The sequence below is a fragment of the Peromyscus eremicus genome, unplaced genomic scaffold (assembly GCF_949786415.1).
Source record: "Peromyscus eremicus unplaced genomic scaffold, PerEre_H2_v1 PerEre#2#unplaced_291, whole genome shotgun sequence".
Taxonomy (NCBI): domain Eukaryota; kingdom Metazoa; phylum Chordata; class Mammalia; order Rodentia; family Cricetidae; genus Peromyscus; species Peromyscus eremicus.
In genome coordinates this window covers 214,461-239,717 of record NW_026734527.1, presented here as the reverse complement: position 1 = coordinate 239,717, position 25,257 = coordinate 214,461, and the positions used below count along the sequence as shown (strand labels likewise).

Below are 25,257 nucleotides of genomic sequence, written 5' to 3'. Positions count from 1 at the left end.
TGCATCAATGTTTATGAATGAGATTGTTCTGTAGTTGTCTTTCTTTGTTGCATCTTTGTATGGTTTGTGTGTCAGGCTAACTTGTAACAAAAAAAGAGTTTAGTAATGTTCCTTCTGTTTCTATTGTGTGGGACAATTTGAAGAGTATTGGTATTAGCTCTTCTTTGAAATTGTGGTAGAATTCTGCACTGAAACCATCTGGTCCTGGGCTTTTTTTTGGGGGGGGGGAGACTTTTAATGACTGTTTCTATTTCCTTAGGGGTTATAGGTCTATTTAAATTGTTTATCTAGTCTTGATTTAATTTTAGTATGTTGTTAACTATCCAGAAAATTGTACATTTCTTTTAGATTTTTCAATTTTATGGAGTACAGGTTTTTGAAGTATGGCATGATGATTCTTTGGCGTTCTTCATTGTCTTTTGTTATGTCTGCCTTTTCATTTCTGATTTTGTTAATTTGGATGTTCTCTCTCTGTTTTTTGGTTAATTTGTATAAGGGCTTATTTAGCTTGTTGATCTTCTCAAAGAACCAACCCTTTGTTTCATTGATTCTTTGTATTGTTATTTTTCTTTCTTTCTTTTTTTTTTTTAGTTCATCATGCTGTTTAATCTAGCACATTGCCTAGAAAGGCTTGTACAAATACTCCTCCAGCATGTCTCCTAGAGACCATTTCACCCACTGCTCTGTTTGGCCGCTAGCCTCTCGTCCCTCTCTTCAGCAATGGTGAGGCGGATTCCTTTTCCTCGGGGAAGAGAAATCCATGGTTTGTTGCCCTTGCCAGTAACAAAAATGTTGGAAAGCCGGGTGGCAAAGCTGTTGCCATTGGCATCTTTCACATGACCCACATCAAAAGAGCCGGTATGTCTTTCTCTGTTTGTGATCACACCAATTCTTCCCAAGTTAGCACCTCCAGTCACCATACACAGGTTACCGGTGTCGAACTTGATGAAGTCGGTTATTTTGCCTGTATCCAAATCAATCTGAATGGTGTCATTCACCTTGATGAGGGGATCAGGGTAGTGAATAGTGAGAGCATCATGGGTCACCAGATGTGGGATTCTTTTTGTGCCCACAAAGATCTTTCTCACTTTGCATAACTTGTACTTGGCCTCCTCAGGTGTTATACGACGAACAGCAAATCGACCCTTGGTGTCATAGGTCAGACGGAAGTTCTCTCCAGTCTTGTCAATGGTGATGACATCCATAAACCCAGCAGGGTAGGTTCTATCAGTCCTGACTTTGCCATCAGTCTTAATGAAGCGCTGCATGCAAATCTTTTTCACTTCATCTCCAGTCAGGGCATACTTAAGTCTGTTGCTTAGAAAAATGATCAGAGGCAGACATTCCCTCAACTTGTGAGAGCCAGTGGATGGACGAGGAGCAAACACGCCGGTCAATTTATCCAGCATCCAATGTTTTGGAGCTGCTACATGCTTCAGATGTTTCTTGGGACCAAAAGCCATGGCTGCGCTGGGAACGGAAAGAGCGTTATCTTTATTTCTATTGTATTGATTTTAGCCCCCAATTTGATTATTGCCTGGCATCTATTCCTTTCACATGATAATAGGCACCTCAACAATTTTTTGAGTGTCTTTAGGGCAAAATAATATTGAGATGTTGAAGTATCTAGAACGCTGGGTGACAGGGAAAGGCTCTCCAGGGGCAAGATCATGCCACTTGCTTGTACTTTAACAGCGACAAAACCCTTTTCATTCTGCATGATTCTCTGCCATACCCTTTGTGCTCCAAGGAAAGACAGAAAAGTTTCAGTCCTGATTCCTAATTTCTCTCTCTCTCTCTCTCTCTCTCTCTCTCACACACACACACACACACACACACACACACACACACACACACACACACACATTTTGTTTTCTGACAGGAATTCAGGACCAAGGTGTTTAAAAGTTCCTTAAGACCCTTGTGGAGGTGCTGTCATGTGTCTAGGGTTGAGCTGGAAATCACCTCTCCTCTGGGATAGAGCACCAGGAGATCATGAACATTTAAATGAGGGAGAATATCTCATCACAGTTACAGCAGAGTCTCACTTCTCACGGTGATGCACACCATCGTGCTACCATCCAGCACTGAGGTGAGTGACCAGAGCTAAAGACATTAGAAAGCACTCCTCGGAGATGCCATGCTCATTTTCTTGAAATCACCTTACTTTCTTCACTAGTGCCCCTCTTTATCTTAGTTGTACTTAATATCTACATTAAGAATTATTTCAACCGCTCTGCTGAAAGGAAGGAAGATGGGAGGGGAGGAAGGAAGTAGGAAAGAAAAGAAGGAAGGAGGGAAGAAAAGAAGGAGAAAAGGAGGGTTGACGAACAGATACAGTAATAGATAGAAAAAAAGTTGATTAAAAAACCAGACATGGTAGGGGAAAGGGACTCTGGTATTGGTTTTGAAAGTGGGAACTTGAAAAGGCTTTTGGATAAAATTGGAGCTATTTTCAACTCAAAGTAAAGTAGATGGTCTCGAATTCTCCCTAGGATGTGTAAACCCTTTTCTTCCAAAAGCTGTTACCAAGTTTCTCTTATCATTGATATCACCTCCTTCCATGCTTCTATCTATACTTAGTCAGCCTCTGTCTCTGTCTCTGCCTCCATCTCCATCTCCTTCACCCTTTCTCTATCTTTTTCTGAATGTCTCCTCTAAGTTTTCAGTTTTTTGTTTTGTTTTGGTTTGATTTGGGTTCTGGTTTTTCATGATAAGGTTTTCTTTCTTTCTTTTTTATGTTTGTAGCTGTGAGCTTATTTTAATTTTTTATTAAGAAATATTTTATTCATTTGAAATACTGACCACAGGCCTCCCTCTCTTCCCTCCTCCTGCCCCCTCAGTCCTCACCCCCAACCAATACCCAAGTCCTTCCTTGGACAAGGTCAAAAGCAAGAGAGTTTTGTAGCTTGATCTGCTTAAGGGGCCCCCTGGCAGTAGGAAAGGATCCATCTCTGGTGCATGAGCTGCCTTTTTGGAGCACATTAACTGTGTTGGGACTCTTTGGACAGCCGTGATGTTGTGGTGGGGGGTTGGCGGTGGGGAGGGAGTGTTGGATCTGTCACAACTAAAGATAGCATTTCTTTGTGTAGTCCTGGCTGTCCTAGAACTGTCTTTGTAGACCAGGTTGTCCTCAAAACTGTCATTATTATATGGCATAATTTACACTGAAAGCATAATCTTTTTAATTTAGCTTAGATTTTTATTATCATATATAGTATCAGCTTTCATTATGACATTTTCAAACAAGTTTATTTTTGATTCTCCTCTTCTCTTCTGCTCCTCCAATATCCTCTGAACCCTCTACATATTCCTTAGAATCCTTTTCACTTTAATGACACAATTGTCCTGTTTCCCCTCCTCTTCATTCTCCAATAGTTCCCTTTTCCTCATCTTTTGATCTCCTTTCTGCTTGCATAGCACATAACCACTTTTCTATATAGTTCCAGAAAATTTCATGATTTCATTTTCCTTTACAGATGAACAAAATTCTAGAGAGTAGAGATACCACATTTCTAGTGTCTGCAGATGAACATCTAGGATGGACATCATTTCCTTACTATTGTGAGTACTGTAGCAGCTTAGGTGGATGTGCAAGCATCTCTGTGGTAGGACGTAGAGACCTTTGGGTGTATGCCCAGAAATTACATAGCTGTGTTATATTATAGTCCTACTTTTATTTTATTGAAAATCTTTGTATTTATCTCTATACTGAATGCAGTACTTTACCCTCCTACAAATATAGAGTGAGGATTCCTTTTCCACATCATCAGCATTAGTTGTTGTCTCTTCTCTTGTTAATCTTTTGAGGGGTACAATGGAGTCTCTAAGTATTTGTAGTTTGCATTTCTCTGGTAGCCAAGTGTGTTGAACACGTTTTTTCTTTAAAAAATTATTCATTTTACATACCAACCACAGATCCTGCTCTCATCCCTCCTTCTGCTGCCCTCATCCTCCCCTCCTCATCTACCTATCCCATCCCCTCCTCCAAAAAGATAAGACCTCCCATTCTGTCTCCACTGAATGTACCAGGCTTTGCTGAATATTTTCAAAAAGCTTTTACTTGGTAAATGTGTGGTTTTTCTTTAAAGAACTTCTTGTCCATTTCATTAACCTGTTTGTTGACTAGAAAGTTTGTGGAGTGACTGTTTAATCTTTTTTTCCTTTATACATTCTATGTTTTAAGCCACTGAGTGAAATACAGAAGTCAATGATTTTCTTCCATTCTGTAGATTATATCTCCACTTAGCTGGTAGTAACCTTTAATGTGCAGAAAGCATTTAAATTTCTGCAATTCCATGCATTTATTCTTGGTGCATTTCCTGCACTCATTAGCCTTGTTGCCTTTACCTATATCTTATATTACTAACATTTTTTCTCTGAGAGTTTTAGTATTTCAGCTTTTGAGTAATTTATCACTATTTTTTTCTGCAGGGTGAGGGGATATAAACATAGGCCCATTCTTTTACAGGTGGATATCAATTTACACATACTCATGCTGGGTCAGCATGTCTGACAACTAACTGAGTCACACCGAACATTCAAGAAAGAAGTGACTGTGTCTTTCTGAGATTCTTCATGAGAACAGCTGAGACTTAGCAGGGCAATGGTAGGGAATACCAGATCTCTCATTTATCACTCTTACTCAACACTAGTCATTCCCTGTGTGGCTTTGTATCCGCTCATGTCCCCAGATCCTTGAACAGCATTTGCCATTAAGAACAACAAAAGTTGATGACACAACACATTGGAGATCCAATGGATCTTGATAGTTATTTTCTAATTTTGTAGAAGAATAACAACACTAAATTTATAGCTTCTACATTTTACTTACCTATGCATTCTACACTAAGGTTCTTTTCCTCTATATGCTCAGCAACTTTATCTCCTACATTTATTTATGTTTACCTCTTTTAATTATACCTGTTTATACAGTATGTGATGATCTGTCATTGAAACATCAACGTGTATCCCCTCACTGTATTTTCTTAATTACTGGTGATGATGAGCCTCATTTTGAAACAAGCTGGACATTTCTGAAATGATTTTAGGAATTTTAACAAAGTCTGGAACGCATTTTTGTTTCTTTTATATTTTAGTTTTTTTCAAGCTTAGTTTCAAATATTCATTTTATGGTAGAGTGAGTAGTCATTGATTAAGAGTACATACTACTGTTAACTTGAATGTGTGTTCAGTTCCTAGCTCCTACCAGTGGCTCACACCTGTCTACAAATCCAGCTGTAGAAGATGCCAAGTCTCTGGTCTCTGTTGTCACTCACACTCATTTGGGGGCTCCCAACACACATATAATTAAAACAAGACAAATCTTAAAATGAAATATTCTTTAAATATTATGAATATTTAATCAATCATTGTAAATATGATTTTCAGTGTTTTCTGTTGTTTCTCTGGGTGAAATTTGAAATCTGTTTCATGTGAGTTTCAGGAATAATAGCACGTTTTAAAAATTTGTTCTTTGAAATTAACCCAAAATCATTGTGTTTAGTCAAAAACAATGAATACATTAGTATTCTAATTAATTCATTTACTTTAGATTTTTAAGAATGGTTTCTCTGTGTGTGGAGTTCACTCTCTTGGAACTGCCTCTATGGACTGGATTAGCTGCAAATTTATAGATCTGTCTGCCTCTGTCTCTTGAGTTCTAAAATTAAAGGTGCTACCATCATGTCCAGGGAAAACATACATCTTTAGTAAACATATTAATATTTCCCCTTACAATAACAGAGAAAATCTCATTTTATAAAGAAAACACTTTTTAACATTCTTTTTCAATGAGATAGCTATGTAAATTCAATAAAGTGGTGAATGTTGTATTTAAGCTAACTTCATGAAATAATGTACACTCATAATGTGTTTCTAGAGTCTATTAACTGGGATACCTTTATTTACCTTTTTCATAGGAATGAAAATGACTCCTGCAAACTTGGCAATGGGAATTTTCCTCTTCTCTCAGATTACAGTGAGCATGCTTGGCAATTCCTCAATACTATTTTACTATGTCATTTTGATATTCACTGGAAAGCATTTAATGCCCAAAGACCTGATCCTAGAGCACTTGACTTTTGCCAACTGCTTGTCTCTCATCACAAAAGGCATTCCACAGACAATGGCACACTTTGGATTCAAGGATTTCCTGGATGATGTTGGATGTAAATTGATATTGTATGTTTATCGAGTAATGAGAGGGATGTCCCTGTATGTCATGTGCCTATTGAGTAGCTTCCAAGCAATCACAATCAGCCCCAACAACTCCAGGTGGCACAAGTTTAAACATAGAACCACCAAGTACATTGGTCCCTCCTGCTCTCTCAGCTGGCTTGTGCACATGCTGTTAAACATCTTGACTCCAGCAAGAGTATTAGGCCCCGTTTACAGGAAAAATATGACTAACTTGGTGAGTAATGGATACTGCTCATGGTTTGTTTCCGGCAGTGTGGCAGTTGCACTGTATATGTTCTTACTGTGCTTCTCTGATGGCCTGTGTCTGGGTCTCATGGCCTGCTCGAGTGTCTCCATGGTGAGTCTCCTCTACCGACATAAGAGACAAGTCAAGCATATCCACAGTGCTCACCACTTTCTGAAAGTCTCACCTGAGGACAGAGCCACCCAAACTATCCTCATCCTGGTGTGCACATTTGCCATCTCTTACTCGGTGTCATCCATTCGGCTTGTCTTTAGGACCTCCTCCAAAGGTCCAATGCTATGGGTAGAAAGTGTATTTCTATATCTAGAAATTTGCTTTCCCATAGTTTGCCCCTTTGTCCTCATCAGCAATATCAAGTCTATTTCTAGCCTGTTTTTACCCTGCTGTGGTAAGAGTTAGCTCCCTCCAAGTCTTTCATGAGCCCTGTTTGTTTGTCTTTTCATATATATTTGCATATTTTTTCTTATCTTTTGTGTAATGCTAAGACGGCAATTTGAAGATATTGAGCATCATGTACCTGTTTCCTATGTCAGATGGTCTGATCAATAGTCATTTTATTATAGCATTTTCTTACAGAATTTTCTATTCAATAATGAGAATTGTTCATACACATGGAATCATCATATTATACAAATTACTAGGTGACAATTGGCAAAGTATAGGTCAACATGAAAAAAATATGTATGGGAATCCTGATCTTATCTGAAGTATCAGGAACAGATTTTCAGTTCTTATGGGTGTGGATGAGGTGTTTTTATTTTGCATGCATTCGTATTTTTTCCAACATGTATGTCTATGTACCACATGCAAACCTGCAGAGGTCAGAAGAGGGTGTTCAACCATTAAAGACTGGAGTTACCGGTGATTTTGAGCCACCATTGAGTGCTGGACATAGAGCCTGTGTCCTCTGGAAGAGCAATCAGTGCTCTTAAGCACCAAGCCATCTCTCCAGCCCTGAGAAGTTTCATTACAGTTTTTTTTATTTTGTGTAGCTGTGTGTGCCTCAGCACATGTATGTTACCATGTGAATCCTACTGCCCACAGAGGCAAGGAGAGCATGCTGGATTCTCTGGAAGTTGAATTACAGGTAGTAGGAGTCACTCAATGTGATTGGTGGAAACTAAACTCAGTTCCTCTAGATGTTCTCTAAATGCTCTTTAACCACTGAACCAGCCCTCCAGGTCCATACTGGTTTTTTTTTCTTCTCATATGTCGAAACTATAATCCTTCAAGTATCATCATCACTAGTTTGAAAGTGTTGTAGAAAAATGGAGCGAACAGAATTCACCTTAAGAAAATTAGCCTCAGAAATGCAAATATTACATTTTCTTTCATGTGAAGTCAAGGAACCAAAAGGAGTCAGAGTGAAATATGAACTACTGAGAAGAGGAAAAGAACCAGAGAGCAGGAAACGGGGACACAGTCGAGACAGTGAAGAATGAATAGGACACAAACAACTAATGCACATGTGTGAAAATATCATGATGCAATCTATTGCTCTGTACAATTAAGACATGCTTTAAAATAAAAAAAAATAATTAAAGCCTGTCTCCACCACCCTGTGTCACATTTGGTTCATTTTATTCACATGACTATCTCCATGACTCTAGCTGCTCCATGCCATGTTCTATAACATCCACTTTCTAGAAGGTTCATGAAAATGTTTTATTTGTGTATAATTCTATTTGTTACTCAAACTCATTTCTTCATGAAAATATTCCTCTAACCTCCAGCTTTTCCCTGTGGAGTAAAATTAATAATATACTTTTTTATACTAATTTTCCTTGGAGAAAATTTCTCTTTTTCTGCAAAGAAAAGATGGGTGTAGCCTGGGTCTTCTGGTCCCTAGAGAATGTACACCCCAATCACCCAAGTCCTTCCCACTGGGGGATAAAAGCTTCATCTTCTCATGGCGTGGGGGCGCTACATGTTAACACATGGAAAAAATAAAAATAAAATAAAAATAAGAAAAACAAAACAAAACAAGCCAGGCGGCGGTGGTGGTGCATGCCTTTAATTCCAGCACTCGGGAGGCAGAGGCAGGCGGTTCTTTGTGAGTTCAAGGCCAGCCTGGTCTACAGAGAGAGAGATCCAGGATAGGCGCAAAGATACATAGAGAAACCCTGTCCCAAAAAATCAAAATCCAAAAACCAAATACCAAAAACAAAACAAAACAAAACAAAACAAAACAACAACAACAACAACAAATACATGGACATGGGGCAGAGACTTTCAATCCTGAGTTTAACACCATTGTTAACAGGCATTGACATATTATTTCTAAATAACAGTGACACCACCAAACCATAAGTGCCCTCCTTGAGTCTGTTTAGACAGTCTGTTTCTACATGTTTAAGTTTCTTTCATTCAGATAGCTCATCTTTAGTTTTTCTTCCATTTGCCTATTTCAAGAAACAGGACAATTTTCCTTAGTTGTGTTTGTCTGAAACTGAGCATTTTTAAATCTTCTCTGATTTAATTCTTAATCTCTTTTCTAATGCATTATCTGTGAGCTTTCTCTGCATCTTACAGAAATTACCATTTGATCTTCCAACCCCAAAACATCTGAAAATTTTATTCTCATTTTGTTGTTTCTTCTAGTCAGTAGTTTGTCTTATCACTGTATCTTATTTCCATAAAACACAATTTGGATGTGAACATGCTCTAAAGAAGGAAGGTTACTAAATGCTACAGTTAGTCTTGGCTTAGATATTTCAGGAGAGTGCTTTTTTTCTGCTACCACAAGGAGGAAACTTTTTGATTATTGGGAAAATGTGAAAGGTGTTAAGAGATGGGACCATGTTGCCACACAGATAGAAATATATGGGGTTTTAGCCGGGCGGTGGTGGCGCACGCCTTTAATCCCAGCACTCGGGAGGCAGAGCCAGGCGGATCTCTGTGAGTTCGAGGCCAGCCTGGGCTACCAAGTGAGTTCCAGGAAAGGCGCAAAGCTACACAGAGAAACCCTGTCTCGAAAAACCAAAAACCAAAAAAAAAAAAAAAAAAAAGAAATATATGGGGTTTCATAATTCAACTGTGGTTACATGGCGCAATACTGTTTCTGGTAGGAAATTTGTCATAAGCTCTTTGTTTGGCATATGTTGTAAACTATGCTACGTCTGGATCCTAGGGCACTGCATTTGCCAGGCAACCATTTTGCCTCCAGTATATCCACTCTCCCAGAAAACAGTCTTATCTTGCATTAGAATATGAGTAAAATTGGATGAGAAAACTTTTTACTAGGTTTGCAATTTTTCTATGAGCTTGAAATTATCTCACATCATAACATTTTTTTAAAAAGACAATTAGCTAAAATAATAAAACTTCTCACTTCTCAGTTTTGCTTCTTTGGAAGTGTTGAATTACGATTAGAAATTTAGAGGAAGGATTTTCAAAATATGGAATTGGAAAAAAATGTTACTTTCAAAAAGCACACACACACACACACACACACACACACACACACACACCATATCCTACAAAGCAGCAAAGACATAGGAACCTAGGAAACAAGGGAAAGCATTTGATGGATGTGTTATTTCTCTTTCTTGTTACTGTGACAAAATGCCAGACAAAGGCAAATCAAATAAGGAAAGATTTGTTCACAGCAGTCTGAAGGCAGAGTCCATTATGGTAAGAGAGTAGCAATGACGGAAGTTGGAGTTGTGGTGAGAGAGCTTAAGGTGTATGTCACTGTTGAGTTTGCATTCAGGCAGTAGTGATAAGAATGGGGTTCCATGGAAATCCCCCAAACAACCTAGGCTGTTACTGACACAAAGATTGTTTTCTTCAAAGTGGCTATGGGGTCCCAGTGCTGAGGACAACACCCACACAAATCAGTGAACATGGAGAAGGAGAACTGGTGTCTACATGGAGCCTTCACTCCTACATTCTAGTCTCTTTGGAGCAGGAAGGTACTCGGCAGAAAACCAACAGAGAAATGTAAATACCAACCCAGTCACAAAATCTTTGACCTGTAATCTTTCCTGCCTGCGAAATACTCTAGGGCAATTGTGGCACAAATTTGTGAGATTAGCCAACCAACACTTAATATGACGTAAGTTACACTCCATGAGAAAGAAGACCATACCCAACAATGCTTGAGTAAGCAAGAACCAGAGACTAAGTGTTCAGAGAACTAGGGTAAAACTGTTTAAGAAAAAATGTATCAATACAAATGACTCCTAATGATATTCTGCTATTCTCATAGAGATTTTAACACTCAAAAATTTCAGCATTATGGTTTTAGAGGACTTCAGATTTCAGAATTTTTAATCACTGAACTTCATGCCTTTTTTGGTATTATGACATTTAGGGTTCTGTCTTTTGTGCTGAGGTCAAGAAGTTTTTTGAATTGAGACCACAGTCTTTCTGATGAAAACCTCAACATATTAATTTCACAGCATATAATTCAACCAAACAAATAGAGTGCTTTTAGAAAACCAGTCATGGTAGCTGTGGTAGTTTGAATGTAATTGGCCCCCATAATATCATAAGGAGTGGCAGTATTAGGAGCTATGGCTTTGCTGGAGTGGGTATGGTCTCTTGAAGGAAGTGTGTAACTGTGGGTGCAGGCTTTGAGATTTCCTATGCTCAGGATCCTGCCCAGTGTGTCAGTTGACTTCCTATTACCTGCAAGGTGTAGCACTCTCAGCTCCAGTACCATGTCTGCATGCATGCCACCATGCTGTCTGCAGTGATGATGATGGACAGAACCTCTGAAATTGTAAGTGAACCATCCCAATGAAATGTTTTCTTTATAAGAGATGCCATAGTCATGTTGTCCCTTCACAGCAATGAAAACTCTAAGACACAATTTAGTACCAGCGACTGGGGTATTGTGATAAGCCTGACCATGTGTTTATATCGAGTAATATGGACTTGGGGACTATGGACTAGAAAAGCAGTTGAACATTTTTAGTGCTGCTTGATGGGTGATACTTGTAGGATTTTGGAAAAAAAGTGGTACTGTCTGTGACTTGATGGATATGGGGTGTGGGGAGGGATATATCAAGAGATTTCAGAGGAGAAGTATTTTGTTATGTTACCAATGTTCATTCTTGTGACATTTTGGTGGAGAAAGTGGCTGCCTTTTCACTTTATTCAAAGAATCTTCCTGAGGCTCAGTTGAAGAGTTTGGAATTAATTCTGTTGGCAGAAGAAATCTCAAAACAGCACAGTAGACTCTGGTAACTGTAATTAAGATTTATAATGAAAAGGAACAAACTTAGCAGGGTAAAATACAAATGTAAATTTCAAGAAAAAAAAGAACAGCAAGAAGTGGAATGGAGCCAAATCCTGTGTCCAAGGAGATAAATGCCTTGAGAATGGAATAAAGTTAATGGTGACCTCTAGGCAAGATCTCACCCCAGATAAGTTTACAACTTGGAAAAAGGAACTGAAGAAAAGCTTAGTGTCGAATGTGGTGGGGCACACCTTTATTCCCAGCACTGGGAAGGCAGAGACTGGCAGATCATTGAATTTGTGGTCAACCTGGTTTGAAGAACAAGTTTCAGGACAGCTAAGCCCAGGCATTGAAAGATAGAAAGCTGATTTAGATTTTGTTTAATGTGAGTGGGCAGGGAAATGTTCCAAACCAGTAAGGAGCAGAACTTGGCAGCTTCAACCATGGGGTTCTGGCTTTCGAGTTAATGATAGAAGAACTAGAATATGGAATTAGCCTCTGAGCCAAAGGAAAGCTGCTGAGACCAAGCATGTGTCAGGGGTGTACCTGAACGGAGGCCTAGAAAGGCCATTTAGTGAAGGTTTGAAGTGAAAGCCCAAATTGCCTAGGAGAACCCAAGATATTAGAGATGCCAGAGTTGTGGAATACCCACAGAAAGAGCTGCAAAAAGGGAGTGAAACTAGCCCAAATGTAGGAAGTGTGCTGCAGTCAACAAAACTGAACAGAACTGGACATCTGAAGATCATTTCAACATGAGACATGAAGGTGCAGTTTGGAGTTTGCCCAGCTGGATTTTAGTCTTGCTTTGGTCCAGTATTTCCTCACTATGCTCCCTTTCCTATGTTTGGAATGGTAATGTATATTCTGTGCCATTATATTTTGAAAGTATGTGATGTGTTTTTTCTTTTGATTTTATAGAGGATTCCATTTAAGTGATTGTATGAATCTCAGAAGAGACTTTGAATTTTGGACATGTAATCATTGCTGAGACTGTGACAGACTATGAGGACTTTTAAAGTCAGACTAAATGCATTTTGCATTATGATATTATTATGATGCAATGGGGGCCAGAGAGTGTAATGTGGTAGTTTGAATATAATTGTCCCCCATTATCTCATTGGGAGTGGTACTACTAGGAGGTATTGCAAAGTTGGAGTAGGTGTGGCATTGTTGGAGGAAGTGTGACACTGTGGGTGAAGGTTTTGAGTTTTCCTATGCTCAGGATACTTACTGCCCAGTGGATCAGTCATCTTCCTGTTGCCTGTAAGATGCCTGCACTCTCAGCTCCAGTACCACATCTGCCTGCTTGCCTCCATGCTCCCTGTCATCATGATAATAGACTGAACTTCTGAAACTGTAAATGAGCCACCCTAATTAAATGTCTTCTCTGTAAGAGTTGCTGAGGTCATGGTGTCTCTTCACAGTATTAAAAGTTCTAACTAGGACAGTGGCACACACCTTTAATCTGAGCACTCAGGGTACAGAGGCAGGTGAATCTCTGTGAGTATGAAGGCAGTGTGCTTACATAGCAAGTTCCAGGACAGCAGGACTATACAGGGAGATACTGCATCAAAAAGACAAAATGAAACAAAATAGACTAGCAAAAAAGAGGTTGCTTGAAGTAGTGAAACAGGTCTAAAAACCCAGAACTGGGGAGGTAGAAGCCATAGAATTAGAGTCCAAGGTCATTCTCAATTACTTAATGAGTTTGTATGCAGACTGGCTTACAAGACACCTTTATGCAAAAACAAGCAAACACCAAAAAAATAGAAAAGGAAAGAAAAAGATGAAGGAATAAAAAAAATCTATTCATTTTGACTACACAGTTTTATTTTCTCCCAAACTAGAGTGTTCAAGTCATGTCTATCAAACATTATGTTTTCCCAAAATGAAACAGTCACCTCTCTCTGTCTACACTGCTGAGCCTGGTCCAGCCTGTCTTTTCTATGTAGGGCTGCAGACACCTCCTAGGAACTGCCTTCTGTCTAATTCCACTGCCCTAGGTTTTCCCCTGTTCATTGCAGCATTTGGGATCAAAACTATGGAAATCAGGAACTTCTAACAGGTTTGGAATGAACACTATATGAGAGCACAGGATCAGCATTCCTGGGAGATGGAAGTCAGTCTTGATGCTCCCTAAGTGTGGTACTGTCCCCTTTCACTACAATGACTTGCAGTGCTTGCTTAGGATGTGATCTCCTTCCAGAGAAGCCTCAAGCATTGAATGAGAGACACATAGCTGGGCCTGAGTTAGGATTCCATCTGTGACTGAATCATCTGGAAAGGTTAATTTCCCCTGTTTTGTTTCCTTGCTTGATTTTGCTTCTGTTATTTATGCATCTGTCAGGTAACAATGAAACCAACCATAACGGTTAATTTTTAGTTATTTTTTTTTACTTTAATCACGTGTCTCTTCTCTTTTTAATTCATAGCTTTTATACATCCACAAATTGTTGAAACCGATCCTTAAGTCACAAGGCAGATACGGAACTGTCATGGTTGACTCTTTCTGAGGATCCTCACCAGAATGGCTTCACTGTTCAAAAAACCTTTTAAGCCAGAGTCACCAGCACATGACCTTGAATTAGACAATGCAGAGTTCATTCCAAGCCAGTCTGGAGAAGAAATCTCTGACTCCTCAGGCACACAGCTCAACTTTCCCCCAAATAATCGGGCAAAGCAGGGCCTGCAAAGATCCTGGGAGATGTTTCCCTCATGGTTGTAGCCAGAAAAGCAGAGCAAGCAGCAGGTGATTTCTCAACTGGTCTTGGAGTTTTTTCCCCAAAACTATAAATTATAAGGAAAAATTTGCCTTGAAAGAAACGTGGGTATCAAGTGGCAGAAACCCTGGGAGTTTCACGGAAGGTCTCTTTGATGAGTGTTAGAGCCTCCTGTCAAGGTGATTTCCTGGGGTGAGAGATGGCTAACTCAGGAAGACAGTCATTTTGAGAAGAAGTACTGAGAAGGTGTTGTAGTTTTTATTATTCATGAGAAAGTACTGCCCCCAATAAAAACCTTACCAGGGAGAATACCAAGTGCCCTAAATTAGCATAAATATAGCAAAATAAACCCTTTGCTGGTTTGAGGGACACACTTGAATGTAACTTATTTACATGGTGACAGAGAGACTGGGGGATTAATCTTTGGGAACTAAAGGCTTTAGAGGAGATACCCTGGTCTTAGAGACGGCTCAGTCAGGGAGGTGCTTACAATGTAATCATGAGGTCTGAGGTGGAACCTCAGCACACACTTAAAAATATGGTTTGAGACACTAGCATGTGATTCCAATACATGGGATGCAGAAACTGGGGATCAAAGTTGTTACATGTCTTTCCAAATTTGCTAGTACATGTCATTAAAGCACTGTGTCTACAAAGCTGAGTTGGCAGAATGACAGAGTAAGGTTTTTGCTATTGTAATCTGGCTTTCCCATGCATACACAGCAGTGACACACACATAAGAAATGCCTTCAGGATTACTGGTGCTTCAGTGCAAATTGCAAATGTGGAAAGAAGTAATAGGATATAACATAGTGGTAATCATACTGGATGCTATTTGGGGTTCTATATTTTCATACTTGTCAGTCATTGACTGAGTGCCACCATTTTCTTGCCTTTGTATCTAGTGGCTGTTTTGTCTCTGACCCACGATAAGTTTATTAGGGTGCACAATATTTTGGGGAACACAATACCACCAACAGCCTTAAGTTCTCAATGGCCAAGGTATTAAAAAATATTTGAACACTCCATGCACATATTCCTAGATGTCATTGCACAAATCACTTCTGAGAGTTATGATGTTTTTGTTTAAATATTTGGGTGTTTTTTTTTTTTTTTTTTTGGTCATTTGTTATTTGAGACATGGTTACATTGTGTAGCCCTGGATGGCCAGAAACTCAAGGAAATTATACATCCTCTGCTTCCCAAGTACTAGAATTGTCAATGCTGACCACCACTCACTGATGTTTGAGGTTCTTACTCTATACACAAATTCTCACTTCACAGTTTGTTTAATTCCACATTTATACTCCTTACAGCTTTGGCTTTGTTTTAAATTGAGAATTTCATGACTGAACCCAATTCCAAGTACACTGCTACCATAATGTCCAGTCATGTTCCTAAGAGCAGATGCAGTGTGCATCTGTGGAGACAATGTATGTGAGGTATGTGAGGGAGGATCAGATGAAGTTAGGCCCATGTGGTAAACAGAGGCTAGCCCCTAAAAGAAAGGCTAATCATCCTTCAATGTCTTGACTAGTTGAAGACAACATTGTGGCCTGAGCTCACAAGAAACTAACTTTGTTTTTTTCCCCCCTTAGGAACAGTGACTCAACACTTGCAAACACAGTGTGAATAGTGACTTTAGGGAAGAGATCTGGGGATGCCAGGATGACACCATTAGAGATGAGGGATAGACAGATGAACCAGCCCACAGTCGGGGGATCCTGTGCAAGCAGGTTGAGGTCAGGGATTCTGTCTTCCACAGATTCATTGAAAATGGTCATCTCGCCTCCATTACAGGTTCATTTCTCCATGCAGGGACGGGAAGCCTGTAATTGGTTTTCTCTTTACTCTTTAGGGGCCCAGCACCCAGCTCCTAATTAAATACATGGAGGCTTATTCTTCCTTATGAGTGCCTGACCTTAGAGTGGCTTGTTTCAAGACAGCTTTTCTAACTTCAATTATCTAGTTTCTCTTAAACTACATTATGACTCTGCTTTTTACCTTCCTTTATTCTATATATCATTCTTTCTTTCTTAATTCCTGGCTTTCTGTGTGGCTGCCCCTGGCATCCTTCTTTCTTTCTCCTTTTCTCACTCCTCGTTTTTCAATTCTATTGATCCTAGATTTCTCTTCCTATTTATCTCTCTGCCTGGGGCAGCCATGCCTATTCTTTTTTTATGCATAGGTACTGGCCATTCAGCTCTTTATTAGAACAACCGGTGTTTTAGACAGTAAAATAACACAGCTTTACAGAGTTAAACACAGGCAACATAAAAGAATGCAACACATCTTTGCATCATTAAACAAATATTCCACAGCACAGACAAATGTAACACATCTCAAACTAATATTCCACAACAGAATCCCTTTTTTCTCAGAACATGTACTCAAAGAAGTCAAAAAGCTTTTGAAACAACAGAAATCAGCAACAACTCCAGCACAAGAGAATGCAAGGACACCCTTGCCGATCCCACAAGATACATTCTTGGCAACAGTTCAGTAGGGAAACTGGACGGCAGAGGGGTATTTTGAGGGTATCCCTTCCCAAGCACAGTTTCATAGACTCTCTTATTTCCCCTGGGCATGAAAAGAGAGATGATGGCCACCACTCTCTCTGGAATACTGAAAGATATGGTCGTGTTCATATTCTCAAATGTGATTGGCTCCCTTCTCATTATCCAGAGAAGGCAGTATCCTGAGCCTGAAGATGTTGATTTTTCTTTTGGAACACCTCAGGATGTCAGAAGAGCAATTCAAGGCACCTCCAGCTATAAGAAGAGTCCCTATGGGTCCCTGTATACCAGAACCATGAGAAAATTTCCACATGTGCAGGCCAAAGCTAAAGACTCCACAGAAATCTCAAACCTTACAAATACGAGGAATGTCCCCAAATCTTCAAATATCCCTGTGACCTTTCAGTCCATCACAGAAGACACAGAAATGAGAGACCATTTGGCTGTCCCATTTGTCAGAATGGTTTCTATCAAGGCTCAGACTTCTGAGTTAATGAGATCTGACATAACCAGAGAAGCCTTTCTCATGCAACACAAGTGGAAGGTCCTTCAGACACAAGACCAACCTGCAGGCTCACTAGAGGATTCACACAGGAGAAAAGCCCTACACCTGCTGTCTGTGTAACTGTAGCTTCTGCCAGTCATCCACATACCACCATCACCTGAGGAATAGCCACAAATCAGACTGAACTGTGTACCTTCCTCATTAGAGGCTAGCAGGTCTGACTCCTGCCTCAGTGTCTCATCTGCACATCAAGAAGCATGTACTTCTAACTAGCACTTAGCCAGTGAAAATTTGTCATTTAACTTCTGTGTTGTTCCATCTGTTGTCGCTTCCAAGTGGCATGTGAGGGTAAAGAAAATGAGTGATTTGACAGTTTGTTCACTAAAATTTACCAAATGCCTAAATATTGACTGTTATCTGCTGTGGGATGGTCTGTATGTCAAGTGTGTTGCTGATTGGTCAATAAATAAATCACTGATTGGCCAATGGCCAGGCAGGAAGTGTAGGCGGGACAAGGAGGAGAATAAAGCTGGGAAGTGGAAGGCTGAGTCAGAGAGACACTGCCAGCCGCCACGATGAGAAACAGCATGTGAAGATGCCGGTAAGCCACGAGCCATGTGGCAAGGTATAGATTTATAGAAATGGATTAATTTAAGCTGAAAAAAAGTTAGCAAGAAGCCTGCCACGGCCATACAGTTTGTAACCAATATAAGTCTCTGTGTTTACTTGGTTGTGTCTAAGCAGCTGTGGGACTGACAGGTGAGAGAGATTTGTCCTGACTGTGGGCCAGGCAGGAAAACTCTAGCTACAGTTATCTTAATTCTCAGTAAATCAATGTTGATGCTTCTGTTTATCTCCTGTGTGTTATGTTTCATATGTGTATGTGTGTGCCCTATGCGTAAGTGGGTACCTCTGTGTAGGGCTGTTGGGCCTTACCTTCCACCTTATTTGAGACAGACTCTCTTCTATGATTTGAACCCCAGGTGAGGTGGCTCAGAAGCTCACAGAGATCCTCTTGTCTTCATTCTCCAACCTCTTAGGACCTCATATGACAGATGTCTCTGCCTCTGGATCTGCCTTTCAATTTTTTTTATTTCACTTTATTTTATTTCATGTGTCTGTGCTTGAGTGTATATATGTGTATATATGTGAAGAATCTCCTACATGTCAGAAGGGGCATCAGATCCCCGGGATCTGGAATCACAAACTCTTATGAGCTGTTCTATCTGAGCTTGGAAGTGAACCTTGGTCATCTGCAAAGGTGGGAAAGGCTCTTAACCACTGAGCCATCACTGCAACCCTTGAAAATGTGTTCTAATGTTGTTCTTTAGATACAAACTCAGGTCATTGGATTTCTACATCAAACACTATTATCCACTGAAATATTGTCCCATCTCTTGAATGCTTCTCCTTTGATATGTTAATAGGCACTTCAGGTAGGCATTTTTCCTGACTGTCTTTGCATCCTAACAGTTTTGAGTTGTGGATACTATCTAGGATACAAGGTGATAGGAAAAGTCCCTCTTAGGCAAGGTTATGCAGCTTGCCTCTACTTTAATAACAATGGGGCTCTGTTCCTTCTGCATGCCTCTCTGCCATGTGCTTTGTGCCCAAAGGACTGACAGAAAAGTTCCCATTCTAATTCCTAATTGCTTCCTTGGAGTTGCTCATTTTTTTTTTTTTGTGACATGACCAAGGTGTTTGAAAGTTACTTCAGACCCTTGTGGAAATGCTGTCATCATGAGTCTAGAAGTGAGTTGAAAATCACCAATCTTCTGGGAAAGAGCACCAAGAGATCATGAACCTTTAAATCAGGGAAAGTGCCCCATCCCAGTTATAGCAGAGTCTCACTTCTCATGGCAACACCTACCATCATGGTGTCACCGAGGACTAAGGTGAGTGACCAGAGAATAGGCACAGCAAGAACTAAAGACATTAGAAAGCACGCCTTGGAGAAGCCATGCTTGTTATTGGATAAGTTTTATTCGCTAGCTCAGTACCTATCTTAATTGTGCTTGTACTTAATAAATCTTTATTAAAATAATTTTTCAACAGCTCTGCTAAAAGGAAAGAAAGGAAGAGGTGAGGAAGGAAAGAAGATAGAAAGGAAGGAAGAAAGGAGGGAAGGAAAGAAGAAAAGAAAGAAAGAAGGAAGTTAAGATATAAAGGAATAGGTGGGGTAGGGGAAACTCTGGTATTGGTATAAGAACAGGGAATTTGAATGGGTTTTTAGATAAAATTGGGGCTATTTCTATCTCAGGGCAGAGTCAACTGTCTTCAGTCCTCTCTAAGGTGTGTGAACCCTGTTCCTCCCATGAGTCCATCATAGTAGAAATATCTTAGTAAAGTATCTCCTAGTGATATCACCTCATTTCATCTCTCTAGCTTCGCTTGGTCACCTCTGTCTCTATCTCTCCTCTCTGGCTCTAGCTCCATCTCCCTCATCATCTCTCTATCTCTTTCTGCGTGTCTCTTCCTAAGTTTTAGATTTAAAGAGAAGATTTACTTGGATTCTTCTTTTTGTTTACTGATAATGTTGGGGAATCTCAACCAGGGCATTTTGCCAACTGGACAAGCCATGAGCTATATCCCCATCTCATTCTAAATGGCTTGAAGTACTTTTAATCTTTTCATTCCTATTATGAATCTATTTATATATTTCTGGAAAATGCTATATTCTATTTTTATATCTGAATAGCTAGATTATAGGAATGGGTAAATTTTTATCAATGATAAAATTATAGGGTGACTATTCTACTAGGAAAGATGAATTTTATGGAAGCTTGAAAATTAAGAGTTAAAAATGGAATGAATTACAAGTAAGGAATAGATGCATCCTAGGAATATTATTTATTTCTTGGTATTTTAGCTATTCTTAAACATGAAACTTGTTTTCCTGATTCCGTATCTACGTTTCACTAAATAAACCCCCAAACTGGTTGTTATGTGGTTCCAGCTCACGTGTTCTCTGCAAGAACATAATGATAAAGTACTCTTGTCATGTGAAGAATTAGGCCTGTTCTCTTCTGGAAAAGATACACAGGTATGTTTGGCTTTCTTTATTTCTCTTGTCTTGTCACTGTCTAGAGTTTCAAAGCTATCATATATCTCCTCATGTCATGTAATTCTGTGAATAAGTTAATCTCAAACCAAGATAACAGCATCAAAATTCTGTCATATTATATATACCTATCTAATACTCTTCTAATTCTTGCTTGTAGACAAAAGGCAAGTTTATCAATGATGCTAAGCTTTATAACACTGACCTATGTGTCCAAGTCAGTATCATCTTAATTGACTGTCATCCCCTTAGCTTTGCAGTACACAACATTGCAAGAATTTCTCATTTATTGACCACAGTGCCTTTACTTTTTAAATTAGAATCAAGTTTTAACTACAAACATTTATCATATTAACCATTGTCAGTGTATAGTGCAGTCATGTGAAAAATGATCCTATTGCTATGCAGCTGATTTCCAGAACATTTCATCACAAACCCAAAATTCTGTGCCCAAGAAACAAACACTCATCACCTTCTCATTGCATCCCTGTCAATCATCACTCTAATGTCTTTTAAATTTTCATCACATGATTCTGGGACTGTTGGGAAGGAATTTACACATCGCACAGCATGCATGTGTGGAGGTTAGAAGATGTTTGGGGAGCTGGTTCTCTCCTTTCATCATGTGGTTTAATTTTTAAATATTTTAATTAACAAACATAGTACTTGATGTCATTATGGCATTTTCAAGCAAATTTATTGATTATCCTCTTCCACTTTCCTTGTCCATTTCCTCCAAATCCACTGGCACCTCTCTCTAAGTTTATAATTCTTTTCACTTTAATGACACATTTGTCCTATTTCCTCCCCCTTGACTCCTCAATACCACTTTCTTCTCCATCTTTTGACTTCCTTTCTGGAAGCATATCCTATAAACACATACTCTCAACACTTCCGTACATGTGGACATTGTTATCCATGTCCCTCTTGAGAAGGAACATGTGGTTTTTTTTTCCTGTGTCTCTGTCACCTTCTTGACTTCTTTGTAAGTTTTTCCTGAGCATTTCCTGATTTCATTCTCCTTTACAGATGAATAGAATTCCACTGTGTATATATAGGAAACTTCCATTATCTACTGATGAATTTCTGGATGGACATAATTTCCTTGTTGTTGTGAATAATTCAACAGTTTACATAGATTTACAAACTTCTCTTGGGTAGGACATAGAATCCTTTGGGTACATGCTCCAAAATTATACAACTATGTTACCTAGTAATTCTATTTTAGTATATTGAGAAAGCTTTGTATTTATTTTTATAATGAACACAATACATTCTATCCCATCAATATAGAATGCAGAATCCTTTTTCCCACATTGTCAGTATTTGTTGTTGTCTATTTTCTTCATGTTAATCATTTAAAGGTTGTAGCTAAAGTTTTTCTGCCTGGCCCACAGTCAGGGCAAATCTCTCTCACCTGCCAGTCCCACAGCCGTTCAGACCCAACCAAGTAAACACAGAGACTTATATTGGTTACAAACTGTATGGCCATGGCAGGCTTCTTGCTAACTTTTCTTACAGCTTAAATTAATCCATTTCCATTAATCTGTACCTTGCCACATGGCTCGTGGCTTACCAGCATCTTCACATGCTGTTTCTCATCGTGGTGGCTGGAAGTGTCTCTCTGCCTCAGCCTTCCACTTCCCAGTTCTATTTTCCTCCTTGTCCCGCCTACACTTTTTGCCTAGCCAATGGCCAATCAGTGTTTTATTTATTGACTAATTAGAGCAACACATTTGTCTTACAGAACTGCAATGGAGTCTCAAAATATTTGTAATTTGAATTTCTCTGATAGCTAAATATATTGAACACTTTTAAAATTCATTAACCCCCATGGGTATCTTCTCACTGCCCATTTCATTAACCTGTTTGATGACTGGGAAGTTTGTGAAGGGACTATTTAATCTTTATTTTCCATTATACATTCTAGGTAAAAATATCCTGAGTGAAATACTTAAGTCAATGATTTTGTACTGTTCTGTAGGATATATCTCCACTCAGTTGGTAGTTTCCTTAATGTGCAGAAAGTTTTTAATTTCACTAATTTCCACTCATTAATTCTTTGAGCATTTCCTGAATTGCTGATCCTTGTTGTCTTTACATACATATTATATTACTAACATTTTCTTATGAAAGTTTTAGTATTTCACCTTTTGAATAATTTAACATTAATTTTTGTGTATTGTAGGGTATATAATGATACCATGGTTCTTATGCAAATGGATATACATTTTATGCAAAGCCATTCATGGTCAGAAGGTCTGACCATTGAGTCACACAAAACATTCACGAAAGAAGTGACTGTATCTTCCTGAGAACAGTTGAGTTTCTGGAGGGAAATGGTATAGAATGTCAAACCCTTCTTTTATCCCTCTTACTCAACACTGGCCACTCTCTGTGGGGCTTTGCATCTGCTCATGTTCCCTGATCCTTGTACAGCATTGGTCATTATTAATAAAAACAGTTGATGACCCAACACATGGGAGATGCAGTAACACTCCAATTGGAACTTGGTAATGATTTGTAAATTTTGTTGAAGAAAACCAAGACTAATTTGTAAGTCTTCTACAACATTCTACTTTCCTATGGAGCAGAAACAAGGGTTCTTATTTCACCTATGTTAGGCAGCTTTAACTCCTGCTTTTATTTATGTTAATTTGTTTTGATTAATAACTGTTTATACTGTATGTGATGATAGCTTGTTGCAACTTTGCTTGACAGCACCTCATTGTATTCCCTTAATTATTGGTGGTGTTGGGCCTCATTTTGCATACATTTTTTAACATTTCTCAATTGCTGTAGGAAATTTATCCAGGTCTGGAACCCATCTCTCATTTGTTTTATATTTAAGATTTTTCAAACTTAGTTTTAAATATTCTTTTTAGGGTACAGAGATGAGTCAGTGTTTCAAAGTGCATACTAAACTTACTTTGAATTTGCGTCCAGTTACTGGCTCCTACCAGTGGCTCACAACCATCTATAAATCCATTTGCCTGAGAGCCCATGCTTCAGGCCCCTGCTGGGATTCATATTCATAGGCAGCCACCCCCAGCACACACACAATTAACACTAAAAGTATATCTTAAAATAAAATATTCTTTATATTCTGAATATTTAATCCCTCATTCGAAATATGATTTTCACACATTTTCTCTTGGTTTTCACAATGAATTTTGTGTTTTGGTCATGTGAATTTCAGAAATTATGGGATGTTTTAAAAATTCTTTCTTTGAAAATTGAACCTAAATCACTGTGTTTAGTCAAAAGCAAAGAAAACATTAGTTCCTGGGGAAGGTCTTTTTGAGACAGTTTAACTTTGTGTAGCGCTGGCTGTCCTCGAAGTCACTCTGTAGATCAGGTGAGCCTCAAATTCACATATATGTCTGCCTCTCTTTATTGCTATTTTGAATGTCATGTGGCACCTGGTCCTGTGAAAACATTAATCTTCAGTAAACATATTCAAAACTTTCCATTTAAAGAGTGCAGATATGTCCTTCAATAAAAAATAAAGTTTTAGAAATTCTTCTTTAATGAGAGAGCTATGTAAATACAGCAAACTGATAAATATATTATTTTAGCTAACATCATGAAATAATGCAATCCATAGTATATTTCCAGGGTCCGTTGACCATAATAAATTTATTTACAGTTTTAATCGGAATGAAAATGTCTTCTGACAACTTGGCAATGGGAATTTTCCTCTTTTCCCTGATTACAGTGGGAGTGCTTGGAAATTCCTCAATACTATTTTATTATCTCATTTTGATTCTCAATGGAAGGCATTTAATGCCAAAAGACCTGATTATAGAACACTTGACTTTAGCCAACTGCTTGTCTCTCATCTTAAGAGGCATTCCACGGACATTGTCAGATTTTGGATTTAAATATTTCCTAGATGATGTTGGATGTAAATTGATAGTGTACATTTACCGCATAATGAGGGGGGTGTCCCTGTATGCCATGTGCCTACTGAGTTGCTTCCAAGCGATCACAATCAACCCCAGCAACTCCAGGTGGATGACTCTTAAACACAGAGTGACCAAGTACATTGGTCCCTCCTGCTCAGTAGGCTGGCTTGTGCATCTGTTCCTAAACATCTTGACTCTAACTAGAGTATCAGGCCCTATTTACAACAAAAATGCAACTAGCAGGATGAAATATGGGTACTGCTCATGGTTTACTTTTGACAATGTGGCAACCGGACTGTATGTGTTCTTACTGTGTTTCTTTGATGGCCTGTGTCTGGGTGTCATGGCCTGCTCAAGTGTCTCCATGGTGAGTCTCCTCTACAGACATAAGAGACAAGTCAAGTACATTCACAGTGCTCAGAACTTTCTGAAAGTCTCACCTGAGGACAGAGCTGCTCAAACCATCCTCACCCTGGTGTGCATATTTGTCATCTCTTACTCATTCTCATCCATTGTGGTCATCTTTGCAACCTACTCCAAAGGTCCAATGCTATGGGGAGTAAGTGTATTTCTATTTCTAGAAATATGCTTTCCCATAGTATGCCCCTTTGTTCTCATCAGCAATATCAAGTCTAGTTCCAGCATATTTTTACCCTGCTGTGGTAGGAAAACGTTTCTTCCAAGTTCAACATGAGCTCTGCTTATCTGCCTTTGCTTATATATTGGCATATTCTTTTATCTGTTGTAGATTGATAAGACTCTTGTTTGAAAATATTGAGCATCCTCCTGCATCCATCTCCTTCAGCAGAGCTAATTGGTGTGTGCCACAACAACTGGCAATAAAACTCCAGTCCATGTGGATGAAAGACCTCAACATAAAATCTGATACAATGAACATTGAAAATGAGGAGTAGCAT

The 25,257-nt window shown here is 39.0% G+C and overlaps 2 protein-coding genes and 1 pseudogene across 2 annotated transcripts; 2 read left to right on the top strand and 1 right to left on the bottom strand.

The window, feature by feature from the left end:
- Window positions 1–583: 583 nt before the first annotated feature.
- Window positions 584–1,480, bottom strand: LOC131901755 (small ribosomal subunit protein eS4, X isoform-like). The gene has a single exon (XM_059252837.1). The coding sequence runs from the start codon at window positions 1,461–1,463 to the stop codon at window positions 672–674; it is 792 nt and encodes a 263-aa protein (XP_059108820.1). The 5' UTR covers window positions 1,464–1,480; the 3' UTR covers window positions 584–671.
- A 4,389-nt stretch (window positions 1,481–5,869) lies between these two features.
- LOC131901756 (vomeronasal type-1 receptor 4-like) lies at window positions 5,870–6,844 on the top strand (annotated as a pseudogene).
- Window positions 6,845–24,044: 17,200 nt separating this feature from the next.
- LOC131901763 (vomeronasal type-1 receptor 4-like) lies at window positions 24,045–25,034 on the top strand. The gene has a single exon (XM_059252841.1). It carries the CDS (start codon window positions 24,093–24,095, stop codon window positions 25,032–25,034), a length of 942 nt encoding a protein of 313 aa, XP_059108824.1. The 5' UTR covers window positions 24,045–24,092.
- The last annotated feature ends 223 nt before the right edge of the window (window positions 25,035–25,257 follow it).